Here is a 19,569-nt window from a genome sequence, read left to right on the forward strand (position 1 = left end):
AACCTTGTCTCAGTCTTTAAATAAAGCTTGATATAATGTTGTCATACCACCTGTCACATCTACACAAGTAACAAATTGCCTCTGGTAATTTCCTAGAAAACCTAATTCAACTTCCATAGAAACATCTATAATTTCATGGCAGTGGGTTTTAATGAAGTCTGCCAGGCATATTAGCTCATTAATAATATTACAGATTAACCTATGATGAATTGGCAGCCAGCACAATGGACTGTTCCGGCCCTGGTGTGACCAGTCTCTTATCTGACCTTTGCAGATACAAGCAGTGGAAGACACAGGAGACACGGAGACCCTTATGGGGCAGGACTAAGACAGCAGATGTCTTCTTCATAATGGAGAGGTCTTTCTCACACTGTGCCAGTGCCCAATAATAGATTATTTTAATTTCAACAGACACTTAAGGGAAAATGAGTTCTAAAAGGCTTAATGATGGAAAATACAGATTTGTGTAGACTTGTGGTCAGACAGTTGTTACTGTGGTTTGAATATTAGAGACACTATAGCATACAGGATATTCTGTGCACAAGTATTTAACGATGTTGCATCATGTACAATTAAAGACACAATTCCAGTGCAGCTCTGAGGCATGGTAACAGACATCGCTGTCATTATCCACTGCTAATAAAAGAAAAGACGATGTTTTTGGACTGTGGCCTTTTTAATGGAGCAACGTCTAGAAATAGAGTCAAAAGTAAGAGTTCCAAACAATGAGGATAGTTTTCCCCTCTTTCCTCTCATAAATCATGTCACAACACCTCAGATTTTCCACGTAACCTTTTGAAGGGGAATGGCTGAGGAAAGAGACTGGACCAAACAACTGCAAACAATTCAATGCTCCTCTAATGCATTACCAACTGACTAACACCACAGGTGACACAAATTACTTTTGATATTTTCACATGATTTTACTAATTCTTTTGTACATTTGCTGGATGTGAATAAGTAAAGGTGAAACACACAACCTACATCACTAAAAGTATGCGTTTGATTTGACGGGACAAATAAGTAATCTGTTTTGTCTGATCTTTAATTAGAAAGCATGGAGCATTTATCAGCATCCAAAGTTATAATATGATTCAACTGCCACTAAAAACCAAAGCAAAAATTCATATATTTACACAACCAGTGGGATGATAAAAGTGAAGTGTAAGAAATGCATCTGTGTCCTCTAAACCAAACGTGAGCTCTCTGATTTAAGATGCATTTCATCTTAAACATAGCTTGATATGGCATCACCATTGGCAGCCGCTGCTTTCTGTATGGGACCACCTCTCATATAGCACAAGCAATGATTTAGGGTCATTCATCTAGGTCAAGAGAAAAATGCAGCTAGTTAAGATGAGACAAATTACAAAGTCTACAGCTATACTACAGCAGTGAAATCTGGAGTTGACAAAGAATGATGATTTTCTCTGAACTCCCTTACACCTGTCGGTCCTCACACACACTCTCTCTCTTTAGTGCACAGATCAGAGAATGACGATTGAAACAAAGCTGGAGGTGGAGATGGTGTGATTAAGAAAGTGTTTTCTAATGGTGATGGGTAATAATAATCAATACAGTGGTTGTCTGTAGAAATAAACACTTTACAGTCAGCATTGTGCAGGTGCAATTGCATGAATCTGCATCTCAGCATGTGTGTGTGCATTCAGAGTGACGAGGGTCAGCGACGCCTCAACAGCAGCAGCGTCTCAGTGAATAAACATCATTATTGTAAAAGATGGAGACGTGAAATCAGAGATGAAAAAAGATGAAAAGAGGTGTGTGCTGGGTAAACAAGTGCTAGACAAAGGAAGAGGACACATAAGAGTTTATATGTCAAAAACACACACAGTACTTTTCCTTTGGCTGAACTATTTGCATTGGTTTGTAATTCAAAATCACTACAAGGGAGGAAAGGAGGTAAACATGATGTGCAGACTGTACTTACTCAGCATTAGCCATGATGATGGAGAGCTGGTGGTGGTTGTCACAAGGTTGCTGCTCACTTCTGCCTGTGTTAGTGCTGCAGTTCACCTTCCCACCTGAGAGATGCTGCTTTCATGATGAACCTGTAAAAAACACAGCCCTCAGTACAATTGCATAAATAGCAATTATTGAACTACAAGGTTACTAATATACCAAGCTTAATGCACTGCAGAGCTGCAAGCGCTTTAAAGTTGAGAAATTCAACTTGGACATTTCTAAGGGTGTTTCTTTTGACCATTTTGGGATATTTTTTCATTATTACTCTTACATGAGAGACTTTTAGTTCAAACTTTGCAAATTTGTACATGACAACTAACAGCAGCAGTCTGTAGATGCCAAACGACTGGTCTGTTCCCAAACTCAAATGACTTTTTAAACCCCATCACCTGAACTCCACAGAGTTGGGTGCATGTAAGACTGACTGCAGAGAGTAATAATAGCACATGGCTTATGGTTATAAAACTGCACTCATTTATGAGAGTGAATGAGAGTTGTGTGTATAACTACTGAGAGCCCCTCTCTGTACATGAATTACTTATTTAAAACGAAGGACCTACCTGTGTGAAATTTACATTGTTGTCGGGTAGTCGCGCATCCCGCTGCCCCCTTGCTGATAGTAATGTCTCCCTCGGTGCTGATCAGAGTAAGTGAAACTGCAGCAGCAGGCTCGCGGTGTGTGTAGGTTGCAGCTATCCTTAGCGCTTTTGCATTGGATGAACACCACCACCACCACAACCACCACAACCACCACCACCGCCGCCGCTGCTGCTCCCGCTGCTCCCACTTCTTGCTCTGCTTGGATTTCAGTGCAAAACCAACGAGAGGTTGCAAGAAACATCGTCACCCGACAAGATCATATTAGCTTTCAAGTGTCGAGAGCGATCAAATAATGGCCTTTTAAGTGCAGGTTCCTTCTGACTGAGATTTCTGAGGGATGATCCAGATCCAGGTTCCGCTCCCCAGCCGAGGGTTTCCCCGGCGAGCGCAGCGGGGAACCCTGCGAGGGGGAGCTGTCCAGGTGCTGAAGCGAGCCCGACGAAGCCTCGGGTCTCTACCGACCCCCTTCCACAGCAGCTGCCGGACAACAAAACGCGAATTTCATCCAAAGGCCACCAAAACATTGACGTTTCCGTGCCGGAGACTGACAGTAACCAATGAATCGTGTGACATTTGCATCGCTCCGGTCACGACATAGCAGTCTAAAAATGTTGGCCGTGGAGAGGACGCGCGCCTGAGTGTGTGTGTGTGTGTGTTGGTGTGTGTGTGTGTGAGAGCGAAATGAAGCCTGTGAGTAGATTTTCTCAGCTCCCGATTGAGGCCAATTTGAGAGCGGATTGTCGCCACAGATGATTTTATTAGCTTTACGCCTGGTTGGTCGTCCCTCTCCGTGTCATGAGCGTTTTTTTATGGTTTCCCCAAATAAAGATACTATGGGAATATAAATTGCCTTTACAGCAATTGGCTTAACCGTTTGTCATTCATCGGGATTAGCCAGTCGATGGTTAAAGCGCACATCAATCAATCTGGAGCGTCTCTTTCCTTTATTTAAACACGCCTGGACGTGGGCTGCTGAGGATGTTATAGGCTAAGGCGCAGATTTCAGGGTGTGCGCAAATCACGAAAAAAGTGGTGATGTGAATTAAGTGTAGTAGGCTGAGTAACGCCCAGAGACAGGCTGCTGGAGCGGTTTCAAAGGAGATGTAAAAACAAGATCCTTTAAGGTCTGTAATTTATTGAAGAGATGAGCAGAACAAATATTGATTTGGCACATGTAGAAAAGTGCAAAAGCATCAAAACTACTTCGTTGAATGAGTTACTAACACTAAGTTTAAAAAGGTTTTAAGTTCTTTTTAAAAAAAAACTATAAGGTAAAGGAATTTCTTGAAAAACATCCATTGGCGCTACAATCATTGTTGCAATTACAGTAAAGAGATCATTTTTAACATAGAAACTAACCAAAAACACATAAACTAACTGGAGATTGCACCTTGTGTCTTTCTGTTATTCAAAATGACCGGGCTAACATTAAATCTTAAGAGTGTAGCAATACGTGGATTATGTTGCCAATATGCTATAAAGGCCTCTGAGAAAAATATCAAAAAGCATATAGCTTAGCAAATAATACTCAAATGTAACATCTAATGACAGAAATAAAATGCATTTATTTGTACACAGTAATCTGAGACATCTCCTCAGTTTCTTCTAAACACCAAACACCTCACTCCTGAAATCAGAAACTGCATTGAGACAAAGAACAGCATGAGGTGAAAGAAGGTTTTTGGTTGGAATTTCTTTTGAAAAATAGGTGATTTTTTTCCCTTTAATCTACAAGAGCTGAGAAGACTGAAGCCCAGCTCGAGGCAGAAAGTATGGTAGATACGATACCAGAAGTATTCGTTTGATTGATAAGACAAACCGTTCAGTGTACAACTTACACACAGGGAGGAAGAGCATTCAAATCAAGATTATCTTGATTTTGAGGAAGGAGGACCACACTCCTCTCACTTCACAAGAATAAAAGTGCTGTTGCTGAATCAACAACTGTAACAAAAAAGCTTGAGATACAAGCATGTTTAATTTACTCACCTGCAAAGCAAACAGACCATGATGCTAATGTCAAAGGGCAAAATGTGCTTGGAAGATGTTAGAAATGTGGGGAAAAAATATATATACACAAATATATATTACAAGAGAGCTACATGGAATTTTTCTTTTTAATGTGTGACTCTCACTAAATCTAGTTTGAAGCTATGTTCGCACAGCTTCCAAGGGATTTAATTTCCCATGCTGCCATTACACTGATGGCTAAAGGGTTTTTCCTGCTTTATAAGCAGAAATGGTGACAGCAATATTATGAACAATCTGTACATAATGTTTGTTGTTTCCAACTGTGTGATGGACAATCTTTGTTCCTCTTTGTTTATTACAGTACTGTCAGCCTAGATGGACAAGGGTCATGACGGTAGTGTACTCATGCTGCAGGCTGTCCGTGTCTGTGTCGCACAGTGTGTAGTCATCTTTAACAATTCGGTCACAGCCGATCTCACCATTGCCGAACAGGCCAAAAAGTGGAGTGTTGGGGAACACCTTGTGAAAAGCATCAGCTTCTACATTGGCCTGGTTGTTGTAGTAGTTCTGGCCTCTTCCAACGCACGCAAACATGAACCCCAGCGTGTTTTTCTCTGGAATTTTGGCTGCCTTCAGCCTCCGAATTGTGGCTTCAGCTGCCTTCGCACTGCTGATGTCTTGGTCCAAGAGCACAGATGTCCCCTGCACCTTAGGGCCACTCAGTGCCAGGCCCACCACACCGTACGCACCCTGGCTACAGCTACAGAGTGAGAGATGATGGAAAATGTCAGCACAGTGTTCAATGAAAATAATGTCAGACATTGCCATTATACATCAAACTCAAAACACACTCCATGAGCACAGATTCAGAAGAGATAAGTGACGAAGAAAGATATTTCCAACTTCAGAAGTACTTTTTAAAGGCACTAGCGGATATATTTCCAAAGCTTTGGGACAAGACTCCCTGCATTTAATATTGACAGTCACCTTGACCACACCGATTTTGAGTGTTTGATTGACAGCTTCAAAATGCTGTAATGACAGGTATTTGCAACGATATTGCAAAAAAAAAAACTTAGATTTTTGTATTTAACCATTATTACTAATGTTTCCCACAAACAGATCAGGAATATACCGTAAGACATGAACTCACCAGGTTCTGGGAGGAGTGAAGACACTTTCCACCAGCCCTCCAGCGATCAGCGCTTTGCTCTTGGCCAGCGGCTCTAGTATCTGATTAAGAAAGCGAGCTCCACCAGATTTATAGGCCTCATAGACAAACAGCAGCACCACACGTAGCTCTGTGTTGTCAACAAGTCCTGCAGAGATAACACATACAAAAACAAGGTTAGAAGGTTTCTGCATTCTCAGTTTATATTATAGAATGACTTGTGAGCCCACACTCACCTGCTTCCTTCAGAGCAGTGGGGGAGATGGTCTTCTTACAAAAGTGGAAGGGCTTGATGTGGACTCCCTCAGTGCTAGGGAACATGACTGCAAAGCCAGCCTCCCCATCCTGGTACTCCTGGGGAGGGTTGGAGTAAGAGCCGCTGGGCGTCACTGCATAGAGAGCCAATCATGAAGCTCAATAAAACTATATATAATATCATACATGGTCAGATTTGTTCAAGCATTTTTTTTAAATTTATAGGTCAATTATTATAAGCAGCTCTGTTTAGTTAAAAGTGTAACTTATGAAACCTACAGACACAGCAGATGCTGCTGTTAAGACTGACATATGTCAAGGACAAAGTCTTTTAATAGAAAACAATCACAGGTAAAATGAACTGCGGGGCTCCCAGAAAGCAAGTTTTAATTCTGCATTTAAAAACTAGAGGCTGATTTGTGGTATAGTTTATTTCTAGAAGTCGCCATCTAGTGCCTATTAGAGGAACTGCCACTCAAGGTATTTTGGCAGCAGCAGCAGTGGTTACTGCAGCTGGGGTGAGAATTGTGCTAATATTGAACAAGACAATAACTTCATCAGCAAAAGGCCCATGGAGCTTCACAACAAAACAGACCACACAATATGTGATGTCCCACCCAGGACATAATGGCAAGATCACACACTCACCAGGCAGTAGACAAACATACTACCAAGCTAGCATGAGGAAACACATTGCACTGTCTATAATTACATACTGTTGTAATTGTCCAATGATCATGATATAGGCAGGCTCAGTCACAACTTCTCTAACATGCACACGTGATTAGTTGTACTCGTCAAACCCATTACAATCTATATCTACAGGCTCAACCTTATCCTATTAAAGATTTAATTTAGCTGAATTAGATGTGCACGGTGACCTTGCCATGACCCAGAGCTGCAATATCACAAATTGTGTGAGCGTTATCACAAACAGCCGAGGTTGCCATTAAACATGACAGATGATGGGGAGCCTGATAAGCAATCATCTCGAGGAAAGAGAACATGGCTGATGGAGAGTCACTTCTCCCGAGGGTTGTGAGTATATGGAGAAATGGGGAGCAGAACAGCAGGCAGACTAGGCCATCTATCAGAGGGAGAGGGAGAGGCAGAGGGATTCCAGCCTCCAGTGGTGCTTTCCAACTAAGCAGCAGCAGTGTGGATTTACAGTTTTCTCTGCTGAAAGGTCTTAGATATGCTTAAAAATGGTCAGCTCTCACTTCCAGGGCACCATAGTGGAGGCCACATATGAAAGGCCACACAGAAAATTATAGCTTTGGGGCATTTTTGTATGTTATAACAAATTACAGGATTTCCTGTGTGTAGCTACTCTGTGGTAAAGATTTTATTTTCCTTCTTTATGAAAGACATATTATGAGCGAAAAAGAAAAGGGGAAGACTCACAGACTATTCCTGGTGCAGCAATGCCCATGATGTCACAACCTTTGGGGAAGAGAAGGTTCAGTTCTTCAACGTTGTCTGGACTGTGACGACTTCTTTTTCCTTCAGGTTAGTTAAAAAAAGACATATTAAGGCCATTGATATGGAAAATCCTTTTAGGCATCTAATCATTTTCACATTCATTTTGTGAATGATCCAGAGATGCTGTGTACTGAAGTAAAAGTGAAAGTGAAGTGATAATAAAAAGCAAAGCTGGTGACACTGTAAATGCAGTTTATTAGAGACAGAGACTGTTCTTGTTAGTGCAAAATAACTAAAGTTATAAGTTACTTGGCTGTTAAGTAGAGACTCACTGAGGGCCTCACTTTAACATAGAGACAGAAGACACTGACGGTATGTTCACACTTGGCAGGTTGATGCAATTAAAACAAACTAGGGTGCAATTTCACTGTTAGTACAGGCTACTTCTCTCTCTATTATCTAACAAAGCCATTCAAAAAATAAGGTTGTTCTAAACCTTCTTTGATTATCCTGTGTAAGTGTAAGTGTGCTTGTAAATTTTAACTTGCATATAGTATATACCAACCGTTACTCTGTCTGTAGCAGTAACCTTCTCCATTGAAGGCATCACAGTCGACCATTGCCAGAACAGTTTTAGGCAGAAGAAACACTTTCTGAAAAATCAGAAGCAAAGTGCACATGTTGTGAAGGATTTATTGATTTTAATTTATTTTTTGCCAGTATTTAAAATATTCTCTTTAGCATATTGTTTTGGAAGAAAAAGTAAACACAAAAAGTAGGTGAAGACCGAACAAATGTTTTTTTTTCAGTTCCTGAAAACACCTATTACCCGCTAATCAAACTCAACAGCTATATAGAAAGCCTGCCAGGCTATTATGAAGTGTATGAGAGAAAACTGATTCATCAATTAGTGCAAAGTCCTGTCCATAGTGTTTTCAAGATAGTGCCTAATTTCTTTCAAATGTCAGTGAAACACCTTTCCTCACCTCTACTTCTTCAGGCAGGATGTTGTAGAGGGCATGGACCCCTGTGGTGGAGGGTCCACAAGCCGACACCCAGGTCAGGTGCTGCTGAGTCCTGAGCACTCTGCGGGCACAGTTTCTCCATAATCTGCACACACTGATAAGAGCAAACACAGTCAGATTCACCTGCTAGCACACTGGGAACTTTACAAGGAAGCGTTATCTTATCTGTTTACACTTCTGACAAAAACAAAACTGAGCACCTAAAAGTAAGTAACCCTAGATTTAAGGCAGGTGACAATTATAAGCTTTAGTTTTAAAAAGAAAAATACCGATTTCGCTTTCTAATCGTTGTGTAAGTGTCCTTTATAATCGACGGCCATGAATGTTAGCTAAATTTACAGTTTAGCATACAAACATTTCCGTTACCTCGCGATCCGGAGAAGAGATTTGGTTGGTACGAAGGTAAGAATACGCTCAACGACTTCCGCAACATTACCGAGTACATATGCAGCCTTGCTGTCTGGCAAACAATCAACAAATTCCTGATTTTCGCACATATTTCACTCTCCAAGCCGTGTGATCTCCAGCAACGGATACACAGCTTCGAACTTTCACCTCAGCACTTCCACCGCTGCCGAGATGCATGAGGCGACACTGCCCCCTAGTGGCGAGGAGGAGCTGCAGCAGTTATTGATCCCAACAGCTAGTGCCTTAATTGCTAAGCTTGGGCATTTAATATATAATATAATACTATATATATAATATATAAAACAATATATACTACAAAATATACAAGAAGGGACATGTTTCGAGGCAGTTATCAAATCTTTGCTCATTTTCCTTGTGAAATACTTTATAGTATAAAGTTTATACTTCCCATTTTAACATCAAATACTTCTGTGTTGAACTTTTTACATGTGGAGTCAAATATCAATAGTGAACACCAACATGCTCATACTTACCACACAACTATATTGTGCATTCTAAACTCGTAAACTCATGTGTGTGCTACAGTCCGTGAGAGACAGCCACAGTAACAAGTCAACCTTTTTATATATATATATACGGTATATATACGGTATATATACGGTATATATATATATATATATATATATATATATGCAACATTTTCCCAACAAATGAGAATTTGTAATGAGTAAACAATTTGACTTAACCATTTATTCAAGATTTGCACATTTTGAAGATAAAATGGGAGAAACAAAATCAAAATTTGATTTTATAAAATAATCCCACATAACAGAAGAGTGAATACAGTGCTGAAGCTTCTTCTTCTGCTTTACAGAAACAATGACATGGAACAAATGTTTATAATGTCGAAGATAATGACACACATGCAACATTACAAAAGTACATATAATAAAAGTCCCTTTTACATAATCTTGCTTAAATTATGGCTTCATTCACAATGATTATGTGCAGTATTTCCCCCAAAAAAGTGCAAAATCCCAACATACACATGTAAACCATTAAAGACATACAGTGATTTAACTGATCTCTGAATACAACATGTAACAGTGTAGATGAGCTGTAACAAACTTTTTCTGCTACCTTGTGTAGAGCTTATGTCTACACAGTGATGTAGGTCAGATGAGATGTATAAACACAAGCCCCCACTCTACGTCTGTAGAGGAGCGCTGAAGCAATGTGGGGAGAGGAACAGAGCTGGGTCAAATGTTAACCATCTCCATTAGAGTCTGATCCAGCATCTGCTTTACTGTCCGGCCTTCTTCTGTAGCATGTGTGAGTTTATCTGTTAATATAGTATTACATCAGTTAAAACCATCAAAACAAATCAGCGGGTGCAGACAAAACATAACATTTGCTGAATATTGTTTCAAACTCCACCTCAGTAACAGGTCTGAATTAATTGGCTAATTAAACATCCTGAAGTCGCCTTACAATGCCACAAATGCACATTCTACTTTGATATGTCATCTTTAAAGCATGCTGTAAATGTTACACTGAAGCTGTAGTTTAAACAAAGGAAGTGCTAACCTTTGGCAGAAGGTTTAGGTTGATCAAAAAACATTCCCTTCCATCACTGACATTCATTATCCTCCATAGTTATACCTACTATCGTGATGCCTTTATTTTGATTGTACGGTTTGTAATTTTCCCCATTTGCTTTTAGACAAATATAGCAAGTTTCAGAGTGGTTCAAGCTGGTCACTGTTATTCAAAAGCCCCATGTTCTTGCTGCTACATGTCACCTCCTGTGCTACCATTAAGCTTTAAATAAAGTGAGTCTTCAGTATTTTAAGGATTTCCTGATCAGTATGTTAACGCTTCCTTGGATTTGCTCTGGAGGATCTCAGAGTCACAAACCTCATTACAAACATTATGCCTTGTTAATCCAACACAAAATTAAAAAAAATTAAAAAGGCAGAGCAACCAGCTAGTTGGTTTTCATACAGAAGAACACCTCACATCTTGTGATTGCAGTATATAGTCGATCATTTGTTGAAACTTTTTTTTGGTTTCAAGCAGTTGAGCCAATTCTAGACCCCCTGTAATATTTGAAGCTTTCTCTAGTTGTGGGCCTCACACAACTCCTCTCTAGCCTTTAGTACACCCCCTCTGCACAATGCAGAGTCCACCTGGGCCCATGTGCTACAGCCCTGCCCATACTGGAGAAAATAAATCTTTGAATTTTCCTTCCTTTCCAAACCTGAGGATGTCTGAACTCCAACTTAAAACTGCTGTTTGAGCATGCGTTATGTGACAATCTTCATGTGTATTCCTGTTTGTTGAGAGCATTGCTTGTTTTGTGTCAGTGTGTCACACACCGTTGTGTATCATCTTTTTTCCCCCCTAACAGTGTCATGACAAAATTCCCGGACATTCATAGAAATTAAAGCATAAGTGAAAGCCCGTTCCAGTTTACGCCTCGTTTAGGGCTACTCTCAGTTCATTGGTCAGAAGCCGGTTTTTCTCAAGCTGCTTGTATAGGTGGTCTTGACAGTCAGAAAGCAGGTAAGAGAAAAGGGAAAGAGACAGAAAGCAGGTTAGTACAAGAGACAAAGAGTTAGCTGAAAACTAGAGTCAGTACAGGTGTTCCACTACCAACCTCACCGCTACCACTGTAAACTCAGGGTAACTACCAAGAGTTAAACACACCGCTTTTTGTTGTTTTCCTTTGTAGCTTTTACCGATTTTTTTTTTACCATAGAGATACTGAAGCCTGAAACAAGCAGACAAATTAGTAGATTTGGTGTATCAAGCCAGGCTGCTGGAGAATTATATAAAGCTCTCACAACAGAACGGTCATGCTTCTACAAAGTTAGAATCTTAAGGATTTAAAATCACTTAAAGAATTCCGGATTTTTATTTGTGACCATTTCATTTGTACTCAAATAAGAGCAATTCCTACAGATTCTAACTTAATAAAGAGGCTGCAGAGCATAAAGATAAGATGTTTGAGTCATATACTGCACTGTCACAGCCAAACCTGCTCAGACACTGCTGCCTATATGACAAGACATAACAGACTCTCATAGCAGATAACATCTGCTGACATCAATTACTTAATATTTAACCATCACCTGAGAGGACAGACGTGTTTCATAAAAACACTTGTTTGCTTCAATAAAATAACAGAAACGCTGCAATAATGCCATCTATGAGTCCTCTCACACAGAAAAGGGAACAGTGAGTGGAAGAGGAGCCTCAGAGTTTATTCAAAAGCTTCTCAGCAAAATAAATTAAACACAGACGACAAGGATCAAAAAAAGGAAGGGACAGATAGAAATAAAGAAACATTGCAAGAGAAAGGGGAAGGGCTGACACAGATGGAAGAATGTTTATTTTACATAAAGCAATATGGCTCAAAGGTCTGTATGAGAGATGGACAAATGGATGCCAGCAGCGATGGCCCAATGTGCAGTAGTGGCAGGGTAGTAAAATAATACAGAGACAATGAACACAGAAAGTTGGGCAACGCTGCACAGGAGAGAAAGGATGGTGCTCAACCAGCTTCTGGAGTGAAGGGTGTGAAAATTTAGCTGTGGGAAAAAAAAGAAGAAAAAAGTGTTGGAGGGAGAAATAAAAAGGATAAATGACATGCAGCAGCAACAGAGAAGGGGATGCAGGACCAAGACAGAAAAGTCAGGAAAATGTGTCTGTATGAGAGACTACAAACATAAACTATCAAACCACCTGCTGATGTCAAAAGGTGAGAAACAACAGATTTAAATCACTTAAAAAGACCAAGCACAACCTAATGTTAGACGCACACTTAAGGATTAACTATTAAAATCTACTACTTACAATTTAGTCTAGTAAAAGTCACTGCACTAACATGCCACAAGAGGGAGCTACTGCATATTTGGTTGTTAGGGTGTTTAAAGGCACTGAGCAGAAACAAGCATGTGGTGATTTACATGGATGTCATGTCGTTGAGGGCGTGGTCCAGCTCCTCGCTGATGGCCTTGTACTTCAGTTTCTGGGCATACAGCTCATCTATTGTGCATTAATTATTATCAAAAGTGAAGTGGAGGATCGGGGAGAAAAAAAACATAATAGGGTCAGAGAATGAAAGTCAAAGGAAAAAAACACAAATAAAGAAACTGAAGGAGAAAGAAGCAGGACAGAAATAGGAAGGGAGAATGAACAGCTGCTGATGATGTGTCAGATTCCTGAGGAGTCGCTGAGAAACTGCCTCACATGTTCCGTGACCCTGCGAGCACCGCTCAGGACTCACTGGCCTTGTATAGTCACTACACCAGAATGCCAAACTGCACTGTGGTGAGAAATGTAGGTGCCAGCATGAATAATATCACGCCAGCCTCTGTGGATCACAGCTTTGTTTTCTCCCCTCCATAGACAACTGACAGTGCAAATATTTGTCCTGAGCACTGTTTAACAACATGCTGATCAGATAAATAACCTCACACTGCACTAATGTTTATGAGTCCTTGAAAAATGAAAGAAAAGTAGTGTTTGTGTTATGATTTTACAAACTCTAGAAGACTCTGCAAGGACCAATTTAAGGGTTCTATTTGCTTCATTCAGTGATAGAAAAACTCCTTTATAAGTATAAGTATAAGTAAAAACCATTGTAAAGCATTCATACCCTCAAGGTCATCAATGGTCTTCTCAAGCTTGGCGACTGATCTCTCAGCGAACTCAGCACGGGTCTCAGCCTGAGTGCAGGAATACAACGAACATTAGCAAGTCCCATTAAGACATTCACATTGCTAACCACAGCTCAACAGAACCCATAAAACACGAGTATGGTCAGCATAATACGCGCAACTAATGAGTCATATCCACTTTCATAAAGTAAGGATTTACATTTACTAAATGCTTCATTGGTGCTTCACAAGCAACTCACCTCCTTCAGCTTGTCTGTCAGAACCTTGATCTCCTCCTCGTACTTGTCCTCCTTCTGTGAGTACTGTAGTTGCATACAAAGGGTACAGTAAGGCAAATGTGCAAAATAATACACAAGAAATTTTCAAGGGCTGAAACTGAATTATTCGTCATAAAACATAGTCCTGGTCAGTGATCTTACTTTCTCTGCCTGGGCTTCCAGAGACTTCAGGTTGTTCTGCACGGTTTTCAGCTCCTCCTCAAGCTCAGAGCATTTGCTGTTGAATTATGAAATGATCACACAAACATGTCACAGTAGGAAAAGTGCAGAGAAAAAAAAACACTATTCCAAAATCTCAGATTGAGAAGCAAGGGAGGCTGTTACCTCTCAGACAGCTCAGCACGCTCCTCTGTACGCTCCAAGTCACTCTCAATGATCACCAACTTACGGGCCACCTGAAGTCACAACACCAAGTTTCATCAAGTACTGGTTTCACACACCAATGCAGACACAATTACTCCAGTTTTACTCATTATTTATGAGCAACAAGAGTATTTACGTCCGACAGCTGTCAGTAAAACAATGTAGAAAATGCTAAGCTCAAAGTTCAGGGTGAACAGCTGAGAAACCTGCCTCCTCGTATTTGCGGTCAGCCTCCTCAGCGATGTGTTTGGCCTCCTTCAGCTGGATCTCCTGCAGCTCCATCTTCTCCTCGTCCTTCATTGCCCTGTTCTCAATAACCTTCATGCCTCTGAGGGAAAGAAAATCACACAACAGTTAAGTTGAGGATGCCACAGAACAGCAGTAGACTAACACACTAACAACTAACAAAAACAAACCACTATTATTATGTGCACACAGATTTGACAGAAGTCTCTGAGAGGCTTCATAGACAGAGTAGTGGGCAAAAACACACTTGTCTGCCAGGTTGTGTTAGAGAACACTATGAATACAAGGACAGTATGTGTGTGGTCTAAAACAAATAAACACCAGACAACAACTGTGGCAAAGCGTGGCTTTGTATCATCCACACTCAAGACCAACAGCTGTCCTGAAACACACTACAGGTGTTACAAGCTCCATCACATCCTGAGTGCTTTATTTATCTCATCATTTAATAAAACTATCTTTATAGCTGTATTTTTCCCGGTGCAACACAACATATGAGTATGAGTGTCTTAAAGTGCGCTCCGTTTCGCAGGTGTAATATACCCACCTCTCACTCTCATCAGCAGCCTTCTCAGCCTCCTCCAGCTTGGTCAGGGCTGTGGCCAGACGCTCCTGAGCACGGTCCAACTCCTCCTCAACCAGCTGGATACGTCTGTTCAGGGAAGCTACATCACCCTCAGCCTAGGAGAGCACAACAGCACAATCAAATCAACTTTATTCCTACAGCTTGTTTTTATGTGGCTATACAGGCCTGCATGGTTCCCAACCCATCCCATGCTGTCCTTGGAGAGTATGGGATGGGTTAGGAGGAGCCCGAGGGAGGGATGCAGGCTCTATTGTGCACATTTTAAACACAGCAGACAGTGGATGGTTTACTTCTTCTAATTTTTTAACCTGAAAGATGCTATACGTGAAAAATGCTACATTGTTTTCCATCCTCACTTTCCTCTTCCTAGTAAATTCTGCAATTTCCTGCCTCGCAATGATTTAATTATCTTGTTCTGTAAATAAATTAGCAACAAAATGAGGCTAGAGTTTGGTGTTTTGGAGGGGGGTGAAGCAGCTCCCTGTGCCCTAACACGCTAGTGGCACAGGAGATGGTTTTATCTCGGAGGATCTGTGCTGCTGCTGCTGCTGCTGTAGCTAGCCTGTGTTTGTTTATTCGGAAGGTACCGGGTGGTGCCCTTTCATCCACCCATCCTTTCCTCACATCCTAAAGAGGGCTAATTTCAAACTCGTCTGCCTAATACCTGGCTGTATTCTAGCATAAACAGCCTCTGCTGGGCCTCGCAGCCACGCTTTTTGACCAGATTTACTTCTAATGCCGTCGGCAGCCTATGGACTAATTGCCTTAAATCATTAGCAGCTTACTGCTTCCCTCGCACTCCTCTCCTGGTTCAGTTCCCGCTGTAGGGACGCTGCTCGTTCCTCTGCTGCATCGGCCTGGTCCTGCAACGACTTGATTTTCTTTTTCACGGCTTCCACGGAGCTCACACCGGCCATTTTCGCTCTGTTTGCCTCAGCTAAGCTAGTTTTTTTCTTGGCTCTGTGCGGGCTACCTCACCGAAGTCACGCACAGACACACTTGGAGATGCGGCGCGTTTGATCCCTGCCCCCACCTCCTTTAATCAACCACTGATGAGGATTGGGACGTGCCACCAACCCCGGAAGTAACTTATTTTGCTCGCAAATATATAAATATATCAACTGAATTCATATATGCGAATTGTATTAATATATAGAGTTCTGTAAAATCAATTTCATGTCACTGTTTATAGTTGTTGACTGCTATATAACTATACAATTAAGGTGCTATTTTGAGTGCATCCCCTACTGTTAAATTGAGCTGACCCTATCAAAATCCAAACATCACAGGCTGAGGTAGCCCTGAGCCACTGCAGGCTTTGCTGCTGTGTATAAATCACACACAATAACAAAATATATATTAAAAAACATGTCAGTAAAGCAACATACAGTTTAGATTCCCTGCTGAAAATTGTTCTGGGCGTACTCAGGTGCTTTACTAAAGTTATAACAACTAAAAGTCCAGAATGACTTCAGTAAAAGAACAGAAATCTACCGCAGTTACATTTTAACTGCCTTATTTATAGTTTTATACAAAAGGACAATATATATCAGGGGGCCATCAGATCATTTGATTATTTCTGAGATACTGGACCATTTGAGATTATTATGAAATTATTAATTCATAGACATCTGAAATGTGGGCATGGGTACACACTGCAGTGTGTAAGGCTGGTAATCACTGCTTTAGGCCTATTAAAAATATTTAATAATGTGTTGTAGTTCAAAACTTGTTTTATTATCTGTTGGGCAAAATTACAATGTAACAAAAACGTTAAAATTGTACTTTGGTATGTAGCCTACTTAAATGCTGCAATAAATTAATTTATATATTTCATTTTAAACTGCTGCCCAGTTTTGTTTTGTTTTTCTTATTGCACTGTTAATCCATCAGTGAGACTATAAACATGTTTATTTTATATTAATTGTATTGGTCTTGGTGACATGTTGTTTCTGATCTTAATTAATTAACTAGTCTTAATTGATATAACATTAGACGCAGTCAATAAACTGGTAATTTCATCCGGGTGGGGCCATCACTGTGGAGTCTACCAACTGAAACCAGCAGGACCACAAATCTGTCAAGGATTGTACAGGCCAAAATATGCCTGTAAAATGACCGACTGAAACCAGACACTGGTCCTCAGATTCGTCCAAATGGTTGTGGAATGTACTGGTAAGCCAGTGAGCTGTGACCTTACCATATACAGCTCAAGAGCTAAATTTAACTATCCATATATTCATCTATACGCAGCCACACGCCTCTGATGTTTGATTGTTGCATAACTGAAGCATTGGATTAAATCTATGGGCAATCTATGGGTTGCTAATCTTAGTTTCGTGAGGGGACCCTATGGATGGAGCCTAATCCATCAGTCTGTGCCTTAATGAACCTAAAACTTACATCTGTGGCTTTCTTCTCAGCGAGCTCCAGTTTCTCCTGGGCATCCTTCAGGGCCTCAGAGTACTTGTCCAACTCATCCTCAGTTGCCTTCAGCTTCTTCTGCAGTGCTACCAGGTCATCCTCAAGCTGGTGCGCAGAGTAAAGACAAGAGATTACTTACATGTAGAAGATCATTTCAGGCACGTTAACACCACACCTCGCATGTAGCCTATTGTGCTGCGATATAAGCCATTATGTACAATTACTACTAAAACATGTAGAAGCCTGGCATTCTTGAATATGTCTTTTTTGGCTTTTTACTATTGTCCATACAGAATGCGATGTAACTTGACATCACAAAAGAAAAGTTATCTTATTTTTTTTGAATGTTGTTTTGATCTTAGATAAACACATCCTCAGACTGGAGAGCCATGCAGCGCCGTGCGCATCGTGCCATTGGCACCGGTGCGTAAAAGCAGCGGAGCGCGTTTCACACGAGATGCCAACCTGTTTGCTTCTGTCCTCAGCTGCCTTCTTGTCTGACTCGGCCTGCTCAGCTCTGTCCAAGGCATTCTCCTTGTCGAGCTTGAGCATCTGCATCTTCTTCTTGATGGCATCCATGGCTGTTTAGGGTTGAGGGTTTTTCCGCAAAAACCAAAAACAAAAGAAACTGAGTGAATGGATCGGAGCGTCTGAACCACACTGAACGCCAAGCTGGAGTGCGAGCTCGCTTAGTGTGTAGTGAGTCAAATATGTATTTTGGCTGGGCAGATACTGGATACCCAATACTTTTTTGGAAACGACTGCAGCTGTTTGCCAACGTGGGACCTGTCTTTTTTCTGAATCTCTTCACTGATTCGCTCTTCCTTGACATTTGACCACTTCTATGACTATACATGGGGTACGGACGTCAGGAAGGCACAGCCCCCTCACACCAAGACGTCCACTCCTATTTCTAACACCTTTCAAGTGGAAGTAGAGTGTCAAGACTCGAGGAGGTAGTAGTCCTCTGAGGGGGGTCTTTTAGGAAAAACATGTTGAGAATAATGATCCACTTATAACCCAGAATGATAACTTCAATGTAAACTTACATTTACAGAAGGCATTATATAATCCACAGATAAAGGGATGTCAGGTAATGTAATAAACAATTACTTCAAAATGTAACACCTTTTCATTATTCATTCACAGGTCAGCACTGAATCAATTACAATAGCTGTTCATTCATCAAATGCTATCCCTACAAAACAAATATATCTGATTGGATAATCCCCTGTGAAAGTTCCTCTCCCTTTGAGGGGTGTCATATTAGCAAGTATGGCTTGTTTGTCTTGCGGGGATCATTTCAGCAGCTCCCTCACAACATAGTTCAACATCCAAGCAGCTATCAGATAGGCTTTGCTCTCAGCAGAGTTATATCATCAAGCCCGTCCAACTTTTCCCTCAGCTAATACATGCCTGAGAGCTCTGTCTCAAATGGGCCACAGTGGATACAGTGGTGTGCAGAGTGAAAGATACAGGAGCTTTGGCATTTCAACAGCCCCCTCGCTGCGCCTCTGTGATCAGTTCACAGGGCCACTGGCACAGCCGCAGCTGTCACATTCAACCTTCAGTCAGGACCGGTGGATGGTTGAATAAGAATACTGTGCTGCTGACTAATTTAGCTCATTTTGTGGAGAGACACTGCACCACAAGAAGAAGATTCAAAAAGAAGTCAATAGACAGTTGTTCTTGTCCATAAATTCTGATTCTGATTCTATCTGAGGAGTCCTCACTCATGTCTTTCTTTGTCCCTAATGTTTTGCTTGTGCTTCAGTGGGTGCATATTTTGGGATCTTACTGCTTGAGCAGCACCTGCTGGACTCTGTCCACGGCCCATAGCCACTCCTACTTTTACTGACTTGAAGACATGAGGCAGTGACTTTTTGCCCAATCTCTTTCTCTGCCAATATCCAATTTTGCTAATGTATTCAATAAATCACAAGTATTCTAATTACTAGATTCCACCAGCTGTTTGATAAAACATTTATTATAGCTTCTTGGGTGTGAACACTCAGAGGATAAAAGAATGTAACAAGAAAGTACTTGGAAATGAATACTTTTGTTTTAAGATTGAATTTTACTACACGTGCATTGAGTCTTGTTTTCTGTGATTTACTCTTTACATTTGATTTCTTTGGTGGTCTGGCATGATATTCTTCCTGTGGGGCTTTTTTAAGGCAGTCAGCTGTCA

At 41.0% G+C, this 19,569-nt stretch overlaps 3 protein-coding genes across 4 annotated transcripts in view; all 3 read right to left on the reverse strand.

Moving 5' to 3' along the window:
- Nucleotides 1–1,962, reverse strand: part of LOC114433733 (transmembrane protein 266-like) — a 29,100-nt gene extending 27,138 nt beyond the window's left edge. The window contains exon 1 of the mRNA XM_028402395.1: nucleotides 1,949–1,962. Within this exon, the coding sequence (XP_028258196.1) occupies nucleotides 1,949–1,962 (14 nt within the window). The remainder of the gene's footprint in view (nucleotides 1–1,948) is intronic.
- Nucleotides 1,963–4,128: 2,166 nt separating this feature from the next.
- Nucleotides 4,129–8,977, reverse strand: fbxo22 (F-box protein 22). The gene is made up of 7 exons (XM_028401900.1): nucleotides 8,794–8,977; nucleotides 8,389–8,521; nucleotides 7,968–8,055; nucleotides 7,385–7,483; nucleotides 5,962–6,114; nucleotides 5,708–5,873; nucleotides 4,129–5,314 (listed from the first exon to the last, which is right to left on the reverse strand). The coding sequence occupies exons 1-7, from the start codon at nucleotides 8,922–8,924 to the stop codon at nucleotides 4,921–4,923; spliced, it is 1,164 nt and encodes a 387-aa protein (XP_028257701.1). The 5' UTR covers nucleotides 8,925–8,977; the 3' UTR covers nucleotides 4,129–4,920.
- Nucleotides 8,978–12,041: 3,064 nt separating this feature from the next.
- On the reverse strand, nucleotides 12,042–18,081 carry tpma (alpha-tropomyosin). Of its 2 annotated transcripts, XM_028401628.1 has the most exons (10): nucleotides 17,844–18,078; nucleotides 17,358–17,483; nucleotides 14,916–15,049; nucleotides 14,333–14,450; nucleotides 14,084–14,154; nucleotides 13,901–13,976; nucleotides 13,721–13,783; nucleotides 13,460–13,529; nucleotides 12,768–12,846; nucleotides 12,162–12,389 (listed from the first exon to the last, which is right to left on the reverse strand). In XM_028401628.1, the coding sequence occupies exons 1-10, from the start codon at nucleotides 17,955–17,957 to the stop codon at nucleotides 12,386–12,388; spliced, it is 855 nt and encodes a 284-aa protein (XP_028257429.1). In that variant the 5' UTR covers nucleotides 17,958–18,078; the 3' UTR covers nucleotides 12,162–12,385. The 2 variants fall into 2 exon arrangements, with proteins under 2 accessions (XP_028257430.1, XP_028257429.1); XM_028401629.1 differs by lacking the exon at nucleotides 12,768–12,846 and having other exon boundaries at nucleotides 12,042–12,389; nucleotides 17,844–18,081.
- Between the last annotated feature and the right edge of the window lie 1,488 nt (nucleotides 18,082–19,569).

Source organism: Parambassis ranga, chromosome 3 (assembly GCF_900634625.1).
Source record: "Parambassis ranga chromosome 3, fParRan2.1, whole genome shotgun sequence".
Lineage (NCBI taxonomy): Eukaryota > Metazoa > Chordata > Actinopteri > Ambassidae > Parambassis > Parambassis ranga.